This window comes from Sarcophilus harrisii, chromosome 5 (assembly GCF_902635505.1).
Source record: "Sarcophilus harrisii chromosome 5, mSarHar1.11, whole genome shotgun sequence".
NCBI classification, from domain to species: Eukaryota; Metazoa; Chordata; class Mammalia; order Dasyuromorphia; family Dasyuridae; genus Sarcophilus; species Sarcophilus harrisii.
Window position 1 is genome coordinate 207,783,203 of NC_045430.1, and position 26,065 is coordinate 207,809,267.

At 37.1% G+C, this 26,065-nt stretch overlaps 1 protein-coding gene across 3 annotated transcripts in view; it reads left to right on the forward strand.

Moving 5' to 3' along the window:
* Nucleotides 1-1,327: 1,327 nt before the first annotated feature.
* UBE3C (ubiquitin protein ligase E3C) overlaps nt 1,328-26,065 on the forward strand; it is a 165,479-nt gene continuing 140,741 nt past the window's right edge. For all 3 annotated transcript variants that reach the window (XM_031939550.1, XM_031939551.1, XM_031939552.1), the window contains exon 1: nt 1,328-1,891. In XM_031939550.1, coding sequence (XP_031795410.1) covers nt 1,826-1,891 — 66 coding nt within the window. In that variant the 5' untranslated portion in view covers nt 1,328-1,825. The remainder of the gene's footprint in view (nt 1,892-26,065) is intronic.

Here is a 26,065-nt window from a genome sequence, read left to right on the forward strand (position 1 = left end):
ATATATCCATCCATCTATATCTATCTATCTATATATCCATCCATCTATATACATATATATCTATATATCCATCCATCTATATATCTATCTATCTATGTATATATCCATCCATCTATATATCTATCTATATATCCATCCATCTATATACATATATATCTATATATCCATCCATCTATATACATATATATCTATATATCCATCCATCTATATATATATCTCCGTCTGTATGCATCATCTCCAGTCATGTATTATGATCATGTATCCAAATCCGTCTTATGTCGCATGTATCTGTCTGTCACGTCCGTCTGTATGCTGTATCTGTGTATCCGTCCGTCTATGTGCATATGTATCTGTGTATCCGTCCGATCTGTATCATATCCTTCTGATAGTATCCGTCCGTCTGTATGCGTCATGATTATCATCTTGTAATCCGTCCGTCTATGTCTATATCCGATCCATCTATGTACTGATAATCCTATAATACTTATATCCATCCGTCTATGCTATGTATCTATGTATCCGTCCATCTAGTATGCGTATTAATACAGTCATTATATCACTCCATCTTATCCATATCATATCTATATCCAGTCTCTCATATATCTATCTTATGTATCCAGTCCGTCTGTATGCTATGTATCATGTATCCATCCGTCTGTATGCATATCGTATCTATATATCCATCCATCTATCTATCTATATATCCATCCATCTATATCTATCTATCTATCCATCCATCTATCTATCTATATATCCATCCATGTATATATCTATATATACATCCATCTATATCTATCTATATATCCATCTATATCTATCTATCTATCTATATATCCATCCATCTATATCTATCTATCTATATATCCATCCATCTATATCTACCTATATATCCATCCATATATATATATACATATATATCCATATATCCATCCATCCGTATCCATCCATATATATCTATATACCCATTTATCCATCCGTATACATGGTTTTGGGACCCGTGACTTAATCCAATACGGAAAGTTTCCTAAAAGGCTTACAACTGCACCAAGACTCTCGGGACAGTGCGTGACACAGATGGGGGGAGGGAGGCGCGTACACGGGTAGAACCGCGGGAACCCAGAGGACCCCGACCTTGAGGACCCCAGGCTCAGCAAAGCCGGCTCCCGTTTCCGCGTTTCAGAGGCGCTAGCGCGAGCCCCCAGTTCTGGTACGTGCCTCCCGGGGGCGCGCACGCCGGGACGTGCTCTCGCCGGGTCGATTCCTTTGGCCTGCGCGGAGCGAGGATCGCCGTTGTCATCGATGGCGGGGGCGCGCTCGCTCGCCGGGCCGCGGGGCCGCGGACGGGAACTGCAGTCGGCGGCCATCTTCTTTCCCAAGCCGGCTGCTTCCTAGTGCGGCTCCGGGAGTCCGCCCCCTCGGGTCCGGGTGCCCCGCGGCCTCGGCGGTGACCTGTAGTGGTGGTGCCTACGGTGGCGGCCGGGGACGAGGGAGGGAGGAGAGGCGCCCTCGGCCCGGGTCACCGTTACTCCCCTTCAGCGCGCTCACTCCCCCCCAATTTCCTTCGGCCGCCCCCCAGCGGTCCCAGAGGGCAGAGGGAGCGGTGGGAGTCCCCGCTCCCTGACCCAGCCCCCTCGCTAGGCAGCCCGAGCCCGTCCTCGCGTCTCCTCGCCTCGGGTCCTGGGCTGGCCGAGCTGAGCTGGGTCCGCTACCCCCTCTCTCTGCCTCCCCCAGCCCCCGCGGCCGCACCTGCCCTCCCCCGCCCCCCGACCCTCCAGGCCGTGCGGGGGTCGCGCCCACCTCCTCCTAGATGGGATAAGCTGTAAAGATGTTTAGCTTTGAAGGGGAGTTCAAAACCAGGCCCAAGGTGTCCCTTGGAGGTGCAAGTAGGAAGGTAAGAGACCTGCCTCTTCTCTCGGCCGCTTCTCCCCCTCTCCCTCTCCCCCCCCTCCCTCTGCCCCCCGCCCCCCCCCCCCCCGCCCCCGCCCCCCCCGCCTCCCCCCCCCCCCCCCCCCAAAGACCGGGGCTTCCTCTTTGTTGTTAGTCATTGCACGGCTGGTTCCGCTGTCTTAAGTTTTCAATCAGATGGAAAAAACTTCTCGCCCCTGAGAGGCCGGCTTCCTTTCGTTTTGCTGCTTTTAGAGGGAAGATGCGAGTTTTTTTAAAAGGGGCAGAGGGAAGTGATTTGGCTGCATCAGTCTCGGGCCTTCTTAATAGCATTTTGCTGTTTTAGAGCTGTTTAAAAAAGAGCCGCAAGAGAAGTAATTTGGTTGAGTTTTATTTAGCTTTACTATTCCCATTGGCCCTATAGGGGAAGGTCAAAACCAACCGAAAATAGTTCTAGTTAGCAACATTGGCACTTCCTAGGAACGGCAATCAATGATTTCTGTGTTGTCATCATAGGTGAGGAGCTGTTTGTAACAGTAGTGATGCAACATTCTTCTATGATAGATTTAAAGAGGATACAAAAACTCTTGAACGCTAGTATTTTAAAATTGACAGTTTGAAGTTATGAAGTAATTCTTCCATTAGAATCGGAGAATTCCTGTGCATTGCATTTCACAGACAGCAAGTATGCTTTTATTATAATCCTTGCTATCGGTCTTAAGGAAGCCACATTTTAAGCGGTTTTTTGAGTCTCAAAGTTAAGAAATTTTTGTTCGCAGAGGTGGCAATTGGAAGAACATAACTTTCTTTAGGAACAAACAAACATTAGGTATTTTTTGTAACTGACATCAAACTGTGATTGCTTTTTAAAATTACTTCAGTACAATAAATATCAAGCTTAATTGTGTGTAGAGTAGCAAAGCTACAATTTTAAGATACAAAGTTTAGATTAAGCTTGGTCCATTTCTTCCGGGAATTTAGAGTCTAATAGAGGATACAACAGCTGGAATTGCATAAAAGTTGCAAGACAAAGTGCAGTGTGGAACTTGAGGAGTAATACTGTTAATGCTTGTGTGGGAATCTGACTTATAATTGGAGCAGACAGTTGAGTTGGGCTTTAAAGGATGCAACAAGTTAAGTGCGGAAGGGAAACTTTGTGGGGGTGGGGAGTGGGATAGCAGCATAAGCAAAGGTACCCAAGTAGAATGCAGCCAAGTTGGGGTGGGGTGGGTGCCAGACTGAAGAGTGGTTCAATTTGGCTAAAATGTAGAATTCACAGAGATGGGGTTAAAATTAAACGGTCAACAAACATTTATTATGTAGTTACTCTGGACCAGGCATCCGGGGATACAAATAGAAATAATAAAACTCACAACTTTTGATTTGGGGCAGCTAGTTGGTGTTCTGGAAGACTACTATTCCTGAGTTCAAATCTGGACTTACACACTTACTAGCTGTGTGATCCTGGGCAAGTCACCTGATTTTGCTTTCCTCGGGTTCCTCTTCTGTAAAATGAACTGGAGAAGCTAATGGCAAACAACTCTTTGCCAAAAAACCAAACCACACCAAAAGCAAAAACAAAACCAATGCCACAAAATGGGCTCAGGAAGGGTCTGATATGATTGGATAGCAACACTTATATGTATATATGTTATTTGCACATATGCCTTTTGGACATTTTCAATTGTCCAAAGCAGAACTCATTAACTTTCCTGTCAAGCTTATTCGTTTCTTTGGAGAGCCATTTCTGCTCAGGAACAATTAGGTGGCAAGGTTGACTGGGCAAGGAGTCGGGAAGACTTGTGTTCAAATTCAGCCTCAGACATTCACTTTCTCTCAACCCCATATCCTGTATATTGCCAAGATTTGCTGATATCTACTGGTGGATAGAACCCCTAGAATAAATACAAAATAATCTGGTATTCAAAAGCTAGTTCCCACCTATCTTTCCAAGTTTACACCCAATTCTGCCACCATAAGCTTTGGCTTCCTGGCTGTACCTTGCATTTGGATATTTTCCAAGGGTCTATGTTGGGATTTCAGGATTCTACCACTGCCCTGGCTTCCTTTAAGTCTCAACCTTTTGTAAGCTTTCCCTATTCCTTTTAATTCCCAGTTTCCCTCTTAATTATTTACTATTTATTTTGTATATTTGTATGTATATGTATATATTTATTGCCTCCTCATTAGATTGTAAGATCCTTGGGAGCAGGGACTGTCTTTTCAGGGTGCTCAAAAGTAAGTGCTTAAATAGTGGTTAATGAATTACTGTGTGACCTTGGGCAAGTCACTTAACTTGTTTGCTCCAGTTTCCTCTCCTGTTAAGTGGTAATCATAATAAGTCCTACCTTCAAATAAATAAGACAATATTGTAAAGTGTTTAGTAGACTATACACTATTATAAATGCTATTATTATTTATCAAGATGCCACCATCCATTCAGTCACCTTGGCATTGTCCTTTACTTCTCACTTTGTCATCACCATCCATATGTAATCAGTTGCCAAACTTTGTGGTTTCTAACTCTACAACATGTCTCAAATTTGACTTCCTTCATGTTTATACAACTACCACATTAATTCATGCTTTTATCATCTCTATAATTCTAATTGATCTTCAGGTCTCAAATGTTTCTTCATTCCACTTCCCATTCACACAACTACCAAATGTACTCCTTAAGAACGTGTCTGGTCTTGCCACAGTCTTTGCTCAATAAACTGAATAGTTTGTTCAATCACAGTTTGTCTCCAGTCTACCTTTCCAATCTCTTTATACACTGTTCTCCTTTACAAACACAATAATCAGTTAACATGGCTTTCTTGATAGTTTCTTAAAAAGCTCTTTTCATGTGACACCCACTGGAAGGTATTCCCGATTTCCCCAGGATTGTTATGGGTTTGTTGTTCATTCAGTTCTCTCTAATTGGACCCCTGGGACAAACTGTTGATGGAGGTTTTCTTAGTAAAGATCCTAGAATGCTTTACTATTTCCTTCTTCAGTTTTATGTGGGCAATAGTTAAATGACGTGTCCAGGGACACACAGGTAATGCTGAGGTCAAATTTGAATTCTGTTCTAGTGCTCTATCCATTATCTACAACTCTGCCTATCTAGATGCTCCAGGATAATCTGTATAAAGACATTTCAAATTCAACATGTTTAACAAATTCAAACTCTTCTCCTAAGCCCTTACCTTTTTCCTAAATTGTTTTTCTGTTGAGGACTACAATTATTTTTCTCGATAGAAATTTTTTTTTCTCAAATACATGTAAAGATAGTTTTCAACATTCATTTTTGTAAGATTTTGCATCCCCCATTTTTTTCTCCTTTCCTCTCTTCCTTCCCTCCGCAAGACAGCAAACAATCGAATATAGTTTATACATGTTAAACCTATTTCCATATTTGGAAAACAACTTATTGGTCTTATTACTCAGGCTTTGCAATTTCTGTCATCCATTCTAACTTGCTACATCATCCTCTTTTGCCTTCATTCCTTTCTCTTCACGCAGTCTTCATTGTAGCTTATGTGCTATTACCTCTACTTTGGCCTATTCTAATAGCATCCTAATTGAGCTTTACTTCTAATCTCTCTTCCAATTCATCCACACACCAGCCAACGTGAAAGTCCTCAAACATAGATCTAATCACATCAGTGAGTTCCAGCGGCTCCTTACAAATACATGTGAAAACAATTTTTAACATTTGTTTTTTAATATTTCGAGTTCACAATTCTCTTTCCCTGTCCTTGAGAAGTTTTGATATAGATTACACATGTTCCCTGTTAGCCATGTTGCAAAAGAAAATAGACCACTCCCCCCTCCAAAAAAAAAACAATAAAAAGAATATTTTTATATATATATATATATATATATATATATATGTATATTCTATACACACAGATATGTGTGTGTGTATACTATTCTATACTATTCTGTGTATACTATTCTATACACACACCATAACTTGACTCTAACATAACTGATCTAATTTTGGTCCTCTTAGAGAATGGACAGCAACTGTTGTTGAGTCAAAGGGTGTGCATAATTTATAATCCTTCGGACATAGGTCCAAATTGCCTTCCAGAATGGTTAGATTAATACACAATTCTACCAACAGTGCTTTAGTGTCTCAGTTTTTTTGCATCTCTAACATTTATTATTTTCCTTTTCTATTCTGTTAGGTAATTTGATAGATGTGAGGTGGTACCTCAAATTTGCATTTCCCTAATCAATAGTGATTTGGAATATTTTTTAAAATTTATTTAAAGGATTGTACATGTTTAACTTATATCAGATTGCTGTCTTGGGAAGAGGGAGAGAAAAATTTGAAACACAAAATCTTACAGAAATGAATGTTAAAATCGATCTTTATGAGAATTTGAAAAAAATTACTATTGAGGAAACAAGTAAAAATTTTTATTTAGTATTTTAATTTTCTCGTTACATGCATAACAATTTTAATTCATTTTAAAAACTTTGAATTCCAAATTCTCTTCCTTGCTTCATTCCCTTCTCCCCCACCCTAATTGAGAAGGTAAGCAATTTTATACCAGTTATACATGTGCAGTTAAACATTTTCATAATAGTCATGTTGTGAAGGAAAACAGACCAAAAAGAACTACAAACAAAAAACATCAAATCTCAAGAAAAATAAAGACAATTTTTGAAAGTATACTTCAACCTTCATTCAGATACCATGAGTTATTTGGGTATGGGAAGCATTTTTTCATCATAAGTCTGAGAGCATCCTGTTCTCTCCCCTCTCCTTATTTAATAGTTTATTTTTTCCAATTACATGTAAAGATAATTTTTTAAATAACATTCACTTTTATGAGATTTTAAATTCCATTTTTTTTTATCTTTCTCTTTCCCCCTCTCTAAGGTGCCAAGTGATTTGAAATAGGTTACACATGCACAAGCATGTTAAACATTTCTACATTAGTCATGTTGTGAAAAAAGAAAGAAAAAAAACAAAAAAAGTGAAAATAGTGTACTTCAATATACATTCAGACTATAGTTCTTTCTCTAGATGAGGATAGCATTTTCCATCATGAGGCTTTTGGAATTGTCTTGAGATGAATCATTGTATTAACTGAGAAGAGCAAAGTCTATCAGAGTTGATCATTGCACAATGTTGCTGCTATTGTGTATAATGAATGTTCTCCTGGTTCTGCTCATTTCATTCAGCATCAGTTCATGTAAGTCTTTTCCAGGTTTTTCTGAAATCTGCCTGCTCATTCTTTCTTATAGTACAGTAGTATTCCATCATAGTTAAATATCGCATTTTGTTAAGCCGTTTCCCAGTTGGTGGGCATCTCCTCAATCTCCAATCTTTGCTTCCCCAAAATAACTGCTATGAGTATTTTTCTCTATATAGGTCCTTTTTTGTTTTTTATCTCTTTGAGAATGCAGTTCTAGTAGTGGCATTACTCTTTGGACATAATTGCAAATTATTCTACAAAATGGTTGAATCAGTTTACAACTCCAACATTTGTAATTCCCTTTTCTGTCCTATTAGCTAATATAATAGCTACGAGGTGGTACCTGAGAATTGTTTTGATTTGAGTTCCTCCAGTCAATAAGATAGAACTTTTTTTTCCTATGGCTATTACTTTGATTATTACTTATCTGAAAATTGTTTATATCTTTTAAAAATTATATCTTTAGATCGTTTGTGGAGAATAGCTCTTATTTTTTAAATTTGACTCAGTTCTGAGTCATTTGACTGAGACATTTATCAGAGAAACCTGATTCAAATTTTTTTTTCAATTACTATTGCTCTGTTTCTCTCCATTATTTCCTCCTCTTTTATTTTCTCTTCTTACATTGTCCCACTTCCAAAGTGTTTTGTTGATTACTCTCCCTCAGTCAGCCCTCCCTTCTAACATCCCTCAACCCTGTTCCCTTCTCTGCCTACTTTCTATACTCAGTTGAGTGTATATTTATTTCTTCTTTGAGTCAATTTTGAAGAGAGTAAGATTCACTCACTCCCTTCCCCTCTACTGTAAAAACTTTTTTTTGTCTCTTTTATATGAGATAATTTACCCCATTTTACTCTCCCTGTCCCTTTATTCCAGTACATTCCTCTCTCACTTCTTAATTTTTGTTTTTGATCTCATCTCTTATTCAATTCATATCTGTCCCTTTTGTCCATATATATTCCTAACTGTCCTAATAATGAGAAAGTTCTTAGGATTACAAGTATCCTCTTCCCATGTAGTAATGTAAATAGTTAAACCATATTAAGCCCTTTATGATTTCCCTTCTCTGTTTACTATTTTATGCTTCTCTTGAGTCTTGTATTTGAAAATCAAATTTTCTCTTAATTTCTGATCTTTTTTTCCATCAAGAATGTTTGAAAGTAAAGGGAAAAGGACCTATATATACAAAAATGTTTGTAGTAGTACTTTCTAGTAGCAAAGAACTAGAAACTAAGTAGATCCCCATCACTTGAGGAATGGCTGAAAAAATTATGGCATATGAGTGTTATGAAATATTGCTGTTCTATAACACGATCAGCAGGCTGATTTCAGAAAGGCCAGGAGACACTTACATGAAGTGATGCTAAGTGGAGTCAGTAGAACCAAGAGAACATTGTACACAGCAACAGCAAGATTATGTGATGACCAACTCATAGAGGTGGCTCTTTGCAACAATGAGGTGATTTCAGGCTAATTCCAGTAGATTTGTGATGGAGAGAGCCATTTGCACCCAGAGAGAGATCTATTGGGACTGAATGTGGATCGCGACATAGTATTTTCACTTTTGTTGTTGATTGCTTGTTTTTTTTCTTTCTCATTTTTTCCTCCTTTTGATATGATTTTTCATGTGCAGCAAGATAAATGTGGAAGTAGATTTAGGAGAATTGCACATCTTTAATCTATATGGGATTACTTTTATGTTTAGGGGAAAGGGGAGATGGGGAGGGAGAAAAATTTGGAACATAACGTTTTGTAAGAGTGAATGTTGAACATTATCTTTGTATGTATTTTGAAAAATAAAAAGTTATTACCAAAAAGGAATAGCAATAAATAAATAAATTACAGGAAACAAAAAGTTTGAAAGTCCTTTATTTCATTGAATATCCATTTTCCTTCCCTGTGATTCTTGTGATCCTACAGCTTCTCCTCTGGAATATCATCTTTTATGCCCTCTGAACCTTTAATGTGTAGAAACTGTTAAATATCATGTTATCTTGACTGTGGCTCCCAATACTTGAATTATTTCTTTCTGGTGGCTTGCAGTGTGTTTCTTCCTTGATCTGGGAGCTCTAGAATTTGACTATGATATTCCTGGGTGTTTTTATTTTGTGATCTTTTTCAGAAGGTGGTTATTGGATTCTTTTTAATTTATATTTTTGCTGTCTGGGTAGTTTTCCTTGATAATTTTTTGAAAAATTATGTCTAGGCTCTTTTCTTGATCAAAGATTTTAGGTAGTCCAATAATTTAAAAATTATCTCTCCTGGATCTGTGTTCCAAGTCACTTGTTTTTCCATTGAGATATTTTACATTGTCGAGTATTTTTTCATTATTTTGGTTTTGTTTGAATGTTTAATTTCTTTTGAAGTCATTAGCTTCTATTTGCTCAATTCTAATTTTTAAGGAATTATTTTTTTCATTGAATTTTTGTACTTTTCTATTTGGCTAGTTCTACTTTTTAAGGAGTACTTTTCTGCTTCTCATTCTATTTGGCTAGTTTTGATTTTTTAAGGCATTCTTCTCATTGGCTTTTTGGCCCTCCTTTTATCATTTGACCTGATTGGTTTTTTAAGTCTGAAATTTTCTTCAGTATTTTTTGTCTCCTTTATCAATCTTTTGACTCATTTTTCTTTTCTTTCCCCTCTACTTAGTAGTATATTGTTTTCTAATTGCATGCAGAACTAAGTTTTTTAACATTTATTTTTATTTTTTTGGTAATATTTATCTTTTTTTAAATTATAGCTTTTTATTTAAAAGATATATGCATGGGTAATTTTTCGGCATTGACAATTGCAAAACCTTTTGTTCCAACTTTTCCCCTCCTCCCCACTCCTTCCCCCAAATGGCAGGTTGACTAATACATGTTAAATATGTTAAAGTATAAATTAAATACAATATATGTATACATGTCCAAACAGTTATTTTGCTGTACAAAAAGAATTGGACTTTGAAATAGTGTACAATTAGCTTTTGAAGGAAATAAAAAAATACAGGCGGACAAAAATAAAGGGATTGGGAATTCTATGTAGTGGTTCTTAGTCATCTTCCAGAGTTCTTTCGCTGGATGTAGCTGGTTCAATTCATTACTGCTCTATTGGAACTGATTTGGTTCATCTCATTGCTGAGGATGGCCATGTCCATCAGAATTGATCATCATATAGTATTGTTGTTGAAGTATATAATAACTCCTGGTCCTGCTCATTTCACTCAGCATCAGTTCATGTAAGTCTCTTCAGGCGTTTCTGAAATCATCCTGCTGGTCATTTCTTACAGGACAATAATATTCCATAATATTCATATACCACAATTAACATTTACTTTTATAAGATTTTGATTTCCATTTTTTTCCCTCCCTTCCTCTTCTCTCCCTCCCCCAGAAGGCATGGAGTCTGAAATGGGTTTCATTTTATTCATTTCATGAATAACCACGTATGGTCAAATTAAATATTTCCATTTTAGTTATGTTGGGAAAGATGAATTAGAACAAAAAAGAGAAACTTTAGAAAAATTTTAAAAATAAGAATAGTATGCTTCAATCTGCATTCAGATTTCATATTTCTTTATGTGGATATGGATAATATTTTTTCATCATGAGTCTTTTGGAATTGTCTTCACTCATTTTTCATGATTTTCTTGCATCACTCTCATTTTTCTTCCTAATTTTTTCTCTACCTCTCCTTTTTTGATTTTCAAAATCCTTTTTGTTCTCTTCAATGACCTGAGACCAATACATATTTTTCTTGGAGGCTTTGGATGTGGGAGCTTTGACTTTGTTATCTTCAAAGTGTGGGTTTTGATCTCAGTATCACCATAGTAATTTTCTATGTTCCGAATTTTTTTTTTCCCGCTATTTGCTCAGTCCTCCAGTCTATTTCTTGACTTTCAGTTAATTTTTGATGTAGGGTTCCGTTTCCAGGCTGGAGGGTGCGTTGTCCTAAGCTTCTACGGTTTTGTGCAGCTGTTTGAAGAGGTATTTCTAGGGACCTTTAAGTTTTCAGTTCTTTCAAGGTAGTGTGATCTAAGGAGAGGTGTTTACTACTTCCCTAGACTATGAGCTGGTCTGTGAGTGATCAAAAGCAGTTCTTTTCTTCCTGGTTCCACTGTGACAGCAAACTCAGTTTTGTTCCTCTGTTTCTCTCCATCATATTTCCCCCTCTTTTATTCTTTTCTCTTCTTACACTGTCCCACCTCAAAAGTGTTTTGTTGACTACTCTCCCTCAGTCTGCCCTCCCTTCTAACATCCCTCAACCCCATTCCCTTCTTTTTGTGGAAGGAATGGAAACCCCATTTCCCTTCCCTTTGGATTCACATCCAAGACTGCAACAGGAGTTTGAACTAAGCAAGAGTCCTGTCTCAGTGCTAACAAAGAGGTGCTTTAATCTTCTGTTCAACTCTTAGCTTCTGTGGGCTGAGACCTCCCCAGCTTCCACTTCTAATTCAGTGCCTCCCAAGACCTGCTTCTGGTTTATTGGTGAGTGCGGCTGTGATTATGCATCTTGTGCTGGCCTTTGCTGCACTCTCCCCTTGGTGCAATAGAACTTTTGTGCCGACCTTCTAAATTATCTTTGGATTCTTTTGGCTGAAAGGTCTGGAAACTTCTAATGCTGCCACTGATTCAATCACCTGGAGGCCTGCTCCTTGTTTGCAGGGCTGGACTGAGCTCCACTCATCCTGATGTAATAGCCCTTTTCTACCGACCTTCTAAATTGCTGGGCTGGAAAATTTATTTTACACTGTCTTTTTGTGGGTTCTGATGCTCTAGAATTTGGTTAGTCATCATTTAAAGTTACATGGTGGGGTTTTGAAGGGAGAACTCAGAAAGGTCCCTGCCTTTACCATCTTGGCTATGCTTTCCTAGAACATTTTTCATTTGACTATAGAAAACTTTGATTATTTTTTTCTTCTGAAAACTACCTGTTCATATCCTTTGACCATTTATGTATTGGGAATGACTCATTCTTATAAATTTGACTCAGTTCTCCATACATTTGAGAAATGGGGCTTTTGTCAGAGAGGCTTGCTATAAAAATATCCCCCCAGTTTTTTGCTTTCTTTCCCAATCTTAACTATGTTGGTTTTATTTGTACAAAAATCTTTTTAATGTAACCTAATTTAATCAAAATTATCCATTTTATAACTTGTAATGCTCTCCATCTCCTTTGATCCCAAATTCTTATCTAGATCTGACATGTAAAATATTCCATATTCCCCTCATTTGCTTTTTGTTTTTACCTTTTTTTGTTTAAATTGTGAACTCATTTTGACCTTATCTTGGTATACAGTGTCAGCTGTTGTTATATACCTAGTTTTAGCCAAACTTTTATTTAGTTTTCTCAGCAATATTTGTCAGATAATTGAGCTCTTGTCCCAAAAGTTTGGATGTGTAGAATATTGAAATTTCTTGATACTCTAACTTAGATTTCCAGGCTTATTACACGTTGCCTTTCCACAAACCTTTTAGGGTCCTGCCAGATTAACCTCTTTATTTTTCAGTGTTGGATGACATCTTCCCCCATTTTTTTGGATGAGTTATTCTCCTGCCTAGAATGTGATCCCTGCACTCCTCCACCTTGTGGAAAGCCTAGCTTTCTTTAAAGCTCAATTATAGTTCCAGCTTCTACATTAACTTTTATCTTGATCCCTCACTTGTCATCCATTCTTTCATTATTTTGTATTGATTTTGTGTTTGTGTATAGATAGATGGGTAGCTTTTATTTATTTACTTATTCCTGTTTTCATGTATTAGAATATAAATTCCTTAAAAGACGGTTCTGCTTTAGTTATGTCTTTGCATCCTCATTTAAAAAAAAATTGTATCCCCTTTAAGTGAGTGATTGACATATAGTAGTTTAATAAATAGTAAATGAATTATGAAGTTGATTATTGAACAGATTAATCCAACTAAGTTTGTGCTGGAAAGAGGATTATTCGGTCTATGATGTGTAAAGGGTTGTTTGGAGAAAGGAAGAAAGCACTGTTGGGCTATTGTAATATTATCTATGGGTAGAAAGAATGAGAACCTATGTATTTTATTAGCAAGTGGTTCTGGTCATGGAGAGGAGGGGAAGGATGCCAGATATGGTGCTGAAGTTGGATTAAAAATAGTGACTGAGATATTTGGGACTTTGTGTTGTGTGGAACAGTATCATCCACAAAAACAACCAGAGACTCTCAGAGTAAGAAAAAGCAAAAAAGAAATTTAGTACAGTCGTACAGGAAAGGGCATCTTCCATCTGACAAGGTGTTTGTCAGCAAAGAACAACTTGGAAGAACAAGATTAAATACTCTGCATGCAGAAGCCTCCATTTCCCCACACTGATCTTTTCTCCCATTGGAGAAATCCTGGCTAACTCATGGAAATCTAACCCAAAAACAAAAGAATACAGATCAATAATAAAAAAAAAACTCTAAATTTAAATTTCTCCAGAGAACTGTTATGCTAGCAGTTACAGAATTCAAAACCATCTTCACCTTTAAAAGAAGTGTTTAAATTCTAATTAAGAAGTGGTGGTGAAGGAGATGGAGGGGATCTCTCAAGACAATTGTGAAAATCCAGTAAGGCTTCACCAAGACCCATTAGGACATAGTTTACATCCCCTTCTTGCTATTCCATGACATTCACTTCTACCTTAACCTAAACCAAATATGGCCAGCTGTGCTCTTATTGGCCAAACTTCAGTTTCCTCACATTTAGAATGTAAGATCCTCAACCAATGAGGATAAGGGTCAGTAGTGGGAGGGATTTTTGCCTTAGGGACTATTTAATCTGCTATTCTGTCCATAAGGCACTTCCTCCCTTTGATTGCTTGCTTGACTAGATTGAGTGATGGCTGCTTTTTTGGGAGATCGTATAATAAGCCTTCATTTTTGTCCTAGAGCTCACTTCTCTGAGCCACACAGTGGGAAATAGGAGGGGACAATAGCTGTAACTCTAACTATTTTTCTATTTGCTATACTAAAGTATAGTTTAAGATTATATTCCTGGGTTAGTGTCTTCATTCTGTTAATTCCACAATTCATCCACTGTGTGATGAAAAATATAGTTTAAAAGAGCAATAGGTTTGGGGGGATAAATGTTCTCTGAGTAGTTGGAAACTTATATCTGGAACCCAAAAGATAAGTTACTACTAGGAGTGTGTGTGTGTGTGTGTGTGTGTGTGTGTGTGTGTGTGTGTGAATAGGTATTTGGGAGTTATTTGCATAGAGATCATGATATGATTTAGGATAGCAATTTCTGGTTCCAAATGATGTGTTTGACATTTTTAACACCAGATGTTGGGATTCGGTTATGTGAAGAATTCACAATGACCATTCTCTTTGGCAAAAGATAAATTTATTTAAAAGAGGTTACAGATAAAATGAACAGACACAATAGACATTAGGAATGGTAAATATGAAGTACAGTTGGGAGAGCATGTAGATAGCAAGGAAAGGGGTTTTCAACACTGAACAATGGAAAGGGCAAGTTCTCTGTGGAACTCACAATTAACCCAGAGAAAGGGATATGGAGGTTGGAGTATGCCCTTAGCTGGCAGGTATGGGGGATGGGGAAAGGGGAAAGATAACAAGTGGCCTTAGACAAATTTATAGGGGAAATTTAACATCTGGATTTGACATAATTTGAATTTCCCACTGAACATAACAAGATAGGGCTATCATTGACCTCCACAGTGGTTAAACTGATCCCCATCAGTATGCTTCCCAATTTGCTTCGTGGGAGTAATTCCATTAATACTTCCATCTTTCTCTTCCAGCCTAGTTACTCCAAATCTCATCAGTGATAATTGAAGTCTTCGATGTCAAAGAAAATGGCCAAAGATAGAACTCTGGGGAACACTCTTACCTGTATTAAGAAGACAGGAAGAGAATGGGAGCCAGTAAAGGAAGTAGAGTAAAATTTATTGGGAAAGAATAAGAGTATCTGGGAAACTGAGGGAACAGAATATTTTTTGTGAGGGAGTGGTCTGCAGACTTCTGTAACCTTAGGCGACTCACTTAATCCCTTTATTCTCCTTATTTACAAAGTAGAATTAATTGCGCACTACTGATCTTTTACAGAATCACTTGTGAGAACTATTATTACATCAAGAATAAAAGTCATTGAGAGAGATTTGGAAATTTTTGGACTAAGTGCACATTGTCTTTATTTTTATTTATAAATATTAACTTTTTTTAATTAAAGGTTTTTATTGTCAAAATATATGCATGGATAATTTTTCACTATTGACCCTTGCAAAACCCTTGTGTTCTGTTTTTCCCTCCTTCCTTCCACCCCCTCTCCTACATGACAACTAATCCAATATATATTAAATATGTTAAATCCAATATATGTATATATATATTTATACAATTATTTTGCTGTACAAGAAAAATCAGCTCAAAAAGGAAAAAAAATGAGAAAGAAAACAAAATGCAAGCAAACAACAATAAAAAGAGGGAAAATGCTATGTTGTCTTTCCCCACAGTCCTCTCTCTGGCTGTGGCTCTTTTCACAAGAGAGGACCTGGCCTCAATCATTTCATTGTTGGAAAGAATCACATCTATCAGAATTGATCATCCTATAATCTTGTTACCATGTACAATGATCTTCTAGTTCTGCTCATTTTACTTGGCATCAATTCATGTTAAGTCTCTCCAGACCTTTCAAAAATCATTCTGCTGATCATTTTGTTGAGGTTGAGGAGCAAACCGGTGTTGCAAATTGTCTCAGAAAAATTTGCAGGCTTGAATCTATCTTCTAGTCAAGAGGGCAAAGTTTGCTTTTCTTTTCTTTCCTTTTCTTTAATTAATTAATTAATTAACAAAGCTTATGTCTGGGTAATTTTTCCAACATTGACCTTGCAAAATCTTTTGTTCCAAAGTTTCCCGTCCTTCCCCCCACCCCCTCCCCTAGTTGGCAGGTAGTCCAATACATGTTAAATATGTTGAAATACATGTTAAATTCAAGATATGTATACATATTTATACAGTTACCTTCCTTGCACACAAGAAAAATCTGATCAAGAAGGAAGAAAAAGGAAAAACTGAGAATGAAAACAAATTGCAAGCAAACAACAACAGAGAGAATGAAAATGCTATGTTGTATTCCACACTCTGTTCCCACAGTTTTCTTTCCAGATGTAGATGGAATCTCTTCACCACTGCACAAGTGGAACTGGTTTGAAATCCTCTCATTGTTGAAGAGAGTCACATCCATCAGAATTGATCTCTGTGTAGTCTTCTTGTTGCCATGTATAATGATCTCCTGGTTCTGATGAGGTTTAGAATTTACAGACCCCACACATTTGAACAACCAGTTTTCATCAAAGCTTAAACAGACAAGAAAGGAAGGAATCGAACCCCCAAAAAGTTGATTTCAAGTCAACCCCATAACCATTATGACTTTCTCCAAAAGATATTAGTAATAACAATTACATAACTTTGCCACAGCTTAGGGTTTCTAGTGGTCAGGGAGTTAAATGAGGTCTAGTGGCAGTGCAAGAGTCTCCTGGTAAAGGAATTTACAGACCCCAAAACCTAGAATGATAAAGAGGTTTATTATGGGGATTGGAAGTAAGGTTAAAGTCTAGTTAGTAAAAGGTGTTGGGTAAAGAGAAGAGGGCACTGGAAACAGTATTCCAGTGGGCAGAAGCTCCTTGGGGTGCCAATCATGGTACTGGCATTTTTGGAACCTCTTCAAAGAGAGGATTTTAGTTTTGCTCTTCTTTGTATAATGAGAGATTTAGCTAAAGGGGGGCCGTGGATGGGGTCCCAAGTTGGCTCAGATCCGGTGGGAGCTGGGACAAGCCCTGATCTCCTATTGGAATTCAAAGGGGTGCTTTGTGAATCAAAGATGCAGGCTTCCTGAACTGATAATGCATCAGCCAGGAGGGGTTGGGGGTTATCTGAATCACAAATCAGTTTCTTAAAGGGACCACAACCCACTTCATTACCCCTCTCAAGCAGTTAAAACTTTTTTTTCTTTTTTTTATTTTGAAAAAAATTTCTTTACAACATTATCCCTTGCACTCACTTCTGTTCCAATTTTTTCCCTCCCTCCCTCCACCCCCTCCCCCATATGGCGAGCAGTCCTATACATGTTAAATATGTCACAGTATATCCTAGGTACAGTATATATGTGCAGAACCAAACAGTTCTCTTGTTGCACAGGGAGAATTGGATGCAGAAGGTAAAAATAACCTGGGAAGCAAAACAAAAATGCAAACAGTTTACATTCATTTCCCAGTGTTCTTTCTTTGGGTGTAGCTGCTTCTGTACATCATTGATTAATTGAAACTGAGTTAGGTCTTCTCTTTGTCGAAGAAATCCACTTCTGTCAGAATATATCCTCATACAGTATCGTTGTTGAAGTATATAATGACCTCCTGGTTCTATTCATTTAACTCAGCATCAGTTCATGTAAATCTCTCCAAGTCTCTCTGTATTCATCCTGCTGGTCATTTCTTACAGAACAATAATATTCCATAACATTCATATACCAAAATTTATCCAACCATTCTCCAATTGATGGGCATCCACTCAGTTTCCAGTTTCTAGCCATTACAAAGAGGGCTGCCACAAACATTTTGGCACATACAGGTCCCTTTCCCTTCTTTAGTATCTCTTTGGGGTATAGCACTGCTAGATCAAAGGGTATTACCGTTTGATAACTTTTTGGGCATAATTCCAGATTGTTCTCCAGAATGGTTGGATACATTCACAATTCCACCAACAATGCATTAGTGTCTCAGTTTTCTCGCATTCCCTCCCACATTCATCATTATTTTTTCCTGTCATCTTAGCCCATCTGACAGGTGTATAGTGGTATCTCAGAGTTGTCTTAATTTGCATTTCTCTGATCAATAGTGATTTGGATCACACTTTCCAATGAGTGGAAATAGTTTCAATTTCATCATCTGAAAATTGCCTGTTCATATCCTTTGACCGTTTATCGATTAGAGAATGGTTTGATTTCTTATAAATTAGAGTCAGTTCTCTATATATTTTGGAAATGAGGCCTTTATCAGAACCTTTAACTGTGAAAATGTTTTCCCAGTTTGTTGCTTCCCTTCTAATCTTATTTGCATCAGTTTTGTTTGTACAAAGGCTTTTTAATTTGACATAATCAAAATTTTCTATTTTGTGATCAATAATGATCTCTAGTTCATCTTTGGTCACAAATTTCTTCCTCTAATTTATTTATAATCTCATTCTTTATTCCTAAATCATGGACCCATTTTGAGCTTATCCTGGTATACAGTGTTAAGTGTGGGTCCATGCCTAATTTCTGCCATATTCTAATTTCCAGTTTTCCCAGCAGTTTTTGTCAAATAATGAATTCTTATCCCAAAAGTTAGGATCTTTGGGTTTTGTCAAACACTGGATTACTATAGTTGACTATTTTGTCTTGTGAAACTAACCTATTCCACTGACCAACTAATCTATTTCTTAGCCAATACCAAATAGTTTGGTGATTGCTGCTTTATAATAATAGTTTTAGATCAGGTACAGCTAGACCACCTTCATTTGATTTTTTTTTTTCATTAATTCCCTTGAGATTCTCGACCTTTTGTTCTTCAATATGAATTTTGTTGTAATTTTTTTCTAGGTCATTAAAATATTTTCTTGGTTGGTATAGCACTAAATAAATAGATTAGTTTAGGGAGTATTGTCATCTTTATTATATTTGCTCAGCCTATCCAAGAGTACTTAATATTTTTCCAGTTATTTAAATCTGACTTTATTTGTGTGGAAAGTTTTTTGTAATTTTGCTCATATAATTCCTGACTTTCCTTTGGTAGGTAGATTCCCAAATATTTTATGCTATCGACAGTTATTTTGAATGGAATTTCTCTTTATATCTCTTGCTATTGGATTTTGTTGGTTATGTATAAAAATGCTGAGGATTTATGTGGATTTATTTTGTATCCTGCAACTTTGCTTAAAGTTATGAATTATTTCTAATGCTTTTTAGTAGAATCTCTGGGGTTCTCTAAGTATACCTTCATATCATCTGCAAAGAGTGATAATTTGGTTTCCTCACCTACTCTAATTCCTTTAATCTCTTTCTCCACTTTTATTGCCAAGGCTAGCATTTCTAATACAATGTCTAATAATGCTGATAATGGGCAACCTAAGTAGTTAAAACTTAAATTCATTTAAGAGGAAAAAAAGGACTTGGGGCATTGAGGCAGAATTGAAGATTTTCTCCTTTAAGGATTTTCAGAGTTCCGGGGTCCCCTCTTTAGTTCTGCCCATTTCACTTAGCATCAGTTCATGTAGGTCTCTCCAAGCCTATCTGAAATCATCCTCCTGGTTGTTTCTAAGAGAAATAGTATTTCATAGCATTCATATACCATAATTTATTAGACCATTCTCCATTGATGAGCATCCACTCAGTTTTCAGTTTCTTGCCACTATAAAAAGGGCTGTCACAAACATTTTTGCACAACACATTGTCTTTAAAAAATGATTTTTTTTTTCTAGAGAATATTATTTGCCTTTTCCAGTTCCATGTGTACAGTAGACCCTAAGTAAGTTAATAAGTGTCCTCATCTCTTCATCTCCAAAAATTGGTTGTATTGTTGAGATGTGAGAAATGAGATTGAGAGATTCCCAGACAACACTGGGGTCCCTGGTGGGTGTTGCAGGCTTTGCAAAAGAATTCGCAATCCCCAAAGGTGAGGTTTGTGGCAAAAATGGGTTTATTACACTGAGATAAAACAACTTCTTCAGTGGGCTAAATTCTGAAAGGAATTTTTGCAAAAGCAGGTTTTTAGCAAAGATGACATGGTGAAGAACCAACTTCTCAGTAGGCCAATTCCAATTAAGATCTTTAGCAAAGGGTTTGGGGTTTCAGCCTTTGATTATTGGTTTTTTTGTGTCCTGGAGCTAGGGAGCTATCTCCAGATGAGTTTGGGGGAGTAATTTTCAATTCTATAAAGGGTGGTGATTATGCCCCAGGCTAAGATCTCCAATTGAATTGTAGGAGGAGATTACCACCTGGGAGTTCCCCCAGGAGGGGTTGAGTTTTTAGGGTTTCTCAACCCCCCCCCCCCAAAAAAAAAAAAAAAAAAGATCAAGGGGACACAGTTTACATCAGTGTTAGATGATTTTTAATGTTTCTTTTCGCTTTAAGATCTATGATACAAAGTTAAAGTATAGCAAAGTTTTGATTATTGTGTTTGGATAATATTCAGTGAGGAAGATGCAGAGTGCTGAAAGTAATTTTCAGGGTTTTTTAAGTTAGTATGTATGAAACCATTGGCTCAAATAAATAAATTAAGGAGATTTCTCAAGGTGAAAATAGAAAGGAATTTTATTGCAATCTTGTGAGAAAGGGCTTCTCTCTTCCAACAAGTAAGTTAGGCAAGAAGGGGCATGGCCCAGTTAACAGACAAGAACTATGTAGGGACCTGGGATAACAACACTCCCTTTAGGTTGGATATTTCCCTCATTAGCCAGGACAAATGACCTCACATTCTAAGTCATAAATGAGGAAAAACTTTCAACCTAACAACATCTTTAGTATTACTAAATTACCTTATATGGGAATTTCATTGTCAAGGTGGCCCCAACTTAATCTCACAAAGAAAAGGGCTATATGGTTCCAAGTGATCTTTGGATAAAAACTTGCCCCTGGGGCACAGCTGACCACTCAATTTTTAGAACACTATCTCCATCTTGTGAGACAGCTTTCACAGTTCACTTCATTCAAACACATAGGTTTCTTGGGAACATGATTTTATTATCCATTTCTCATTCAAACCACTTTGTTTTACAATTAAGGAAGTTGAGCCCCAAAGAAGTTTGAATTTCCTAATACTTATCACATTGTTCTTTTGCTTTTTGTCTGTAAGACATCAGGAGAGTGATATCTTGACTTCCAAGTGAATTGGATTTAAGTGAGGTGGGCTGTGCCAAGTTATCCACCTTCCTCTCTTCTCCAGGGTCACCTGAGACCATTAGCAAGACATAGGTCAGAATGAGTGGAGATGCTCCCAGATGCAGTGGGAGACCTTATTTGTCTGTCTATCTAAGCCAGTGGTTCTCAAACTTTTGTTCTCAGTACCTTCATGTTGTTAAAAAAAACTATGGAGGATCTGTTCAAAGAGTTTTTGTTTACATGGATTATATTTATAGCTATTTACTATATTAGAAATAAAAATAATTTTGAATTTATAGACCCTCTGAAAGGGTTTCAGAGACCCCAACAATTCTTTGGACTGCACTTTGAGGACCACTGATCTAAGGTGTGGTTCCAGCCATTTAAGGCTAGGTAAGAAATGAGGGGAAAATGGTCTAGGTTGTCTACTCAAAAAAAAAAAAAGAAAAGAAAAGAAAAATGAAACTGGGAGGGAAAGAACTTCAGGATTTCTGGGCAGAACTGAACAATTACTCTTTTTTTTTTTTTTATTAATAGCTTTTTATTTACAAGTTACATGGATGGGTAATTTTACAGCATTGACAATTAACAAACCTTTTGTTCCAATTTTTCCCCTCTTTCCCCCCATCCCCTCCCCCTGATGGCAGGTTGACCAATACATGTTAAGTATGTTAAAATATACAATATAAGCATACATGTCCTAACAGTTATTTTGCTTTACAAAAAGAATCGGTTTGAAATAGTGTACTATTAGCCTTGAACAATTACTTTTTACTTATTTATTTATTTAATAGCCTTTTATTTACAGGTTATATGTATGGGTAACTTTACAGCATTGACAATTGCCAAACCTCTTGTTTCAATTTTTCCCCTCTTTCCTTTTCCCCCCCCCCCCCCCCCCCCCCCCCCCCCCCAGATGGCAGGATGACCAGTAGATGTTAAATATATTAAAATATAAATTAGATACACAATTAGATATTCATGACCAAACCGTTATTTTGCTGTACAAAAACAATCAGACTCTGAAATATTGTACAATTAGCTTGTGAAGGAAATCAAAAATGCAGGTGTGCATAAATATAGGGATTGGGAATTCAATGTAATGGTTTTTAGTCATCACCCAGAGTTCTTTCTCTGGGCGTAGCTGGTTCAGTTCATTACTGCTCCATTGGAAATGATTTGGTTCATCTCATTGCTGAGGATGGCCAAGTCCATCAGAATTGGTCATCATATAGTATTGTTGAAGTATATAATGATCTCTTGGCCCTGCTTTGAGCAATTACTTTTTACACTAATTCTTTGCCATCAAAACCCAAACCTATTGGGGAGTTTCCCTGGGAATTATTGCCTAATTTGTGAGAGCCTGAATGATTTGAGTTTAAGGTATGATCCAGTAGCTCTATTTGAATACAAATGAACCTTCTCAAGCCTAGTTTTCCATAGCCCTATTTCTAGAAATTATAAATGAATGAAACTACTTGGGACAAGAGTTAATTGTCACAGTTCAAAAAAAAAAACCCAATAAGTTTATGGGCAGAGCTTGACAAGGGGAGCCCCGAAACTCTCTAAAGCTCCTTGAAGGAGAGATTCTCCTTGAATCCTGCCTCTGAGACCCGCCCCAGGAACCAAGATAAAGTGGTTTATCTAGGTGGGGCTTGTTGAGTCTAGAGCTGGAGAATTCCAACCTTATTGAATTAAAGAAAGACTCATTCAATTCAATACTATTCCAGCTCAAGTCCACCTAGTCCCTATTAAGAGCAAACCCAGCTTGTAGCCAAAGCTTTTATTATGAAGAGCCAATTTTAAACTCAGTCCTTGCAGAGGATCTAACATGCCATGCCATGCATAGCAGCAACCTCTGCTTGCTGAAATGATATTTTCTTTCAGCTTTATCCTCTCTTTATCTTTCTTACCTATTTCCTTAACAAGACTTTATACCTCTCTGTTGGGATTTCTCCACTAGAAACTTTATATCTCTCTGCCAGGACCTTGCTACTTAAGGAATTCAGTCTTTTTATTCATGCATGGCAAAGGCTGACTTCCCAAATGCTAATGACAAACTTCTTTTTATCAGTCTAGCTTTTCGAGTTCATACATTCCTTTACGAGGGACCTCTGTGCTGCCAGAAGGGTTCCCACGACTCTCTACCTTGTGCCGACTCCTAAGGGGATTAAGGGGAGCCAAACCTCTTCTTTCCCTGAGCCCTGAACTTGCCACTAACCTCATCATCTAACTCCCTGACCACCAGGAACCTTAACCGTAATCTCATCAAACTGAAGTTAGAATGTCTTCTGAATAACAGTTTCTTTTTACTAACCATATTGTCCTGGTATTCTTTGCTTTTTGTACATGTATTGAAACTGCCTTCTAATCTGAATCATTTCTTAGACATTAAGATAGCATTTTGTATCCTTTCTTCCACCCCCAATAATTTTCCATTAAAAGTCTCCAGGGAAAATTATACAAGCTGCCTTTTTTACCCCTCCTTCTCCTCCCCCCCCCCCTACAATTGGGCTTAAGTGACTTGCCCAAGGTCACACAGCTAGGAAGTCTTAAGTGTCTGAGACTAGAATTGAACCTCAGGTCTTACTAACTTCAAGGCTAGTGCTCTAAACACTGTGTCACTTAGCTGCCCCAAGCTGCCTTTTAAAACTTGTGTCTGTTTTTTAAATCTCATAATTAGAAAAAGTTCTTCATGATATCTAAAATTGGAGGTGGAAAGTCAAACATATAGTCAAGGAAAATGACCTTGCTCACCCCATTCAGACCATGAAAGAACTTGAAAGAGTTATCTAGTATATAATAAAGATTTTTGAGCTAGGGAAAGGGAAAAAAAGTGTTTCATTGATGTTTTAGAAAGATAATCTTGCCATCTACACCCAGAGAGAGAACCGTGGGAACAGAGTGTGGAACACATCATAGCATTCTCACTCACTCTGTTGTTTGCTTGCATTTTGTTTTCTTTCTCAGTTTTTCTTTTCCTTCTTGACCTGATTTTTCTTGTGCATTAAGATAACTGTATAAATATATATACATATATTGGATTTAACATGTATTGGACTCCTGCCAGGTAGGGGAAGGGGTGGGGAGGAGGGAAAAATTTGAAACAAAAGGTTTTGCAAGGGTCAGTGTTGGAAAAATTACCCAATGCATATGCTTTATAAATAAGTAAATAAAAAAAAAAGAAAGAAAAGAAAGATAGTCTTGGCATTTGTGTTCTTGCGGAATAAAAAAGAGGTACTAGAAGCTAAAGCCAGAATAGCAATTGAAGATGGAAATAATTGAATTCGTGCAGGAATTTTTGCGTTGCCTAGTAGTTTGGATTCCTTTGCTTCTTGACTCCTAACAGAATCATTGTGAAATTAATTGAGGTTGAAAGGTTAATTTTTAATGTGTCAAGCATTTATTCAATGTCAACTTTGTTCCTGGGCTAGTTATGCTAAGCTTAGGTGATCATGATAGACAAAAGCAATCTTTACTTCTTTCCAGCTTTCTTGGATTTCTGGTTCAGAATTTGTTCTGCTTTCTAGATCCATATGGAGGAATTTTTTTTGAAGGGAGAGCTCACTATTCTTCCTGGTATTCTACCATCTTGGTTTCACCCCCAAGTCCTTTCTGAGAAATAGATAGCTGAACCATCACAGAGAATGGAAAACCTCCAAATTGAGGAGAAATTGAGGTGTTTTTCTAGGGCATATGGACTCCTGAAGGACCAAGGGCTTGGGGAGTTTAAGTGATGTTGCGCTGGGGGAGGAATAAGTAAATGCTTGAGGAGATCACCCAGAATTCTGTTCAAAAGTTGTCCATTTAGTCTAATTAGAGACTTATTCTATAAAGCTTCTAGATCATGACTTAGGAAGTAGAACATCCTACTTGGGCAGTCCGGGACATAGTTGGACATTGACTTGATCAGATATTTTATTTGCTTACACAATGTTTTTTGCAGTTGTATAAATCATTCTCTTGGTCCTACTCACAAATCTTCATCAGTTTGTACAAGTCTGTGAAACCAGTGTGTTCATCATTTTGGGGCGCATAGTAGCATTACCTACCCATTTTATTTTTTGATTAGGCATCTATTTTCTCGATCTCCCCTGTCACCTCAATTTAAAAGAAAAACAACCCCCGCCTTGTCTTGTATATGAATTGTCAGACAAAACAAAATTACCCACATTGAGTATATCCCAAAATTGATATGATTTTGTATATTGACTCCATCAGTCTGCTGGAATCATGATTGGTCACTACGTTTATTAGAGTTCTTAAGTCTTTCAAAATTGATTTATAGAGGTGGTATTGTATAAATTGTACTAGTCTTAATAATTCACTTCTTTCTGTATCAGATCATAAAATCTTCACTTCATCTCTTTGCTTTTATATTCTATCATGTATATTCAGCCTATCCCCAAATTAGTTGCCACTGCCTTAGTTTTCACTTTTTTGCCACTACAATAAAAGTTTCTGTAAATCTTTTTATACATAGCAATCTTTTTTCTTTTCTTTGTTCTCTTTGAGGAATAAGCCTCATGGTGGTATCATCAAAGGGTATGTAGAATTTGATGTCTTTTTAGACAGTTTCCTGAAGCCTCTTTAATATTTTTTTTTGTTGTCTTTGTCATTTTCATGGGTATGAGGTATAAGTTCATAATTGTTTTAATTTGTATTTCTCTAATATATTTTAAAATTTTTTATTTTTTAAACAATAAATTTAAAAGTATGAATTTTAAAAAGATGATTGCACATGAAACTGCAGCTCTTTTAGGTATAATTGCTATTCCCGTGAAAGATATAATAGTTATCATCTAAATTGCTTTTTTTCCTTTACTTCCACCGTACTCCCCTTGGTGACAACCATCAAACACAAATGTGTAAAGGGCTGAAACCTCTTGCACTGAGGTCGGACAACCAAGCACTTAAGGCTAACTACCGATTGTACAATACTCTATTAGCATATGCTTGGAAAATGTCCCTTCTCACTATTCTGTGCTGGTTCAATCTTTTGGTGTATACAGAGAATTGTAGGAGGGATTAAAGGATGGAGTAAGACAAGCCAGAGTGACTTCTGGGCGGGAGATGAAGAGGAGATGTTGGGGAGATCCTGCATCCATCCAATTCACTTCT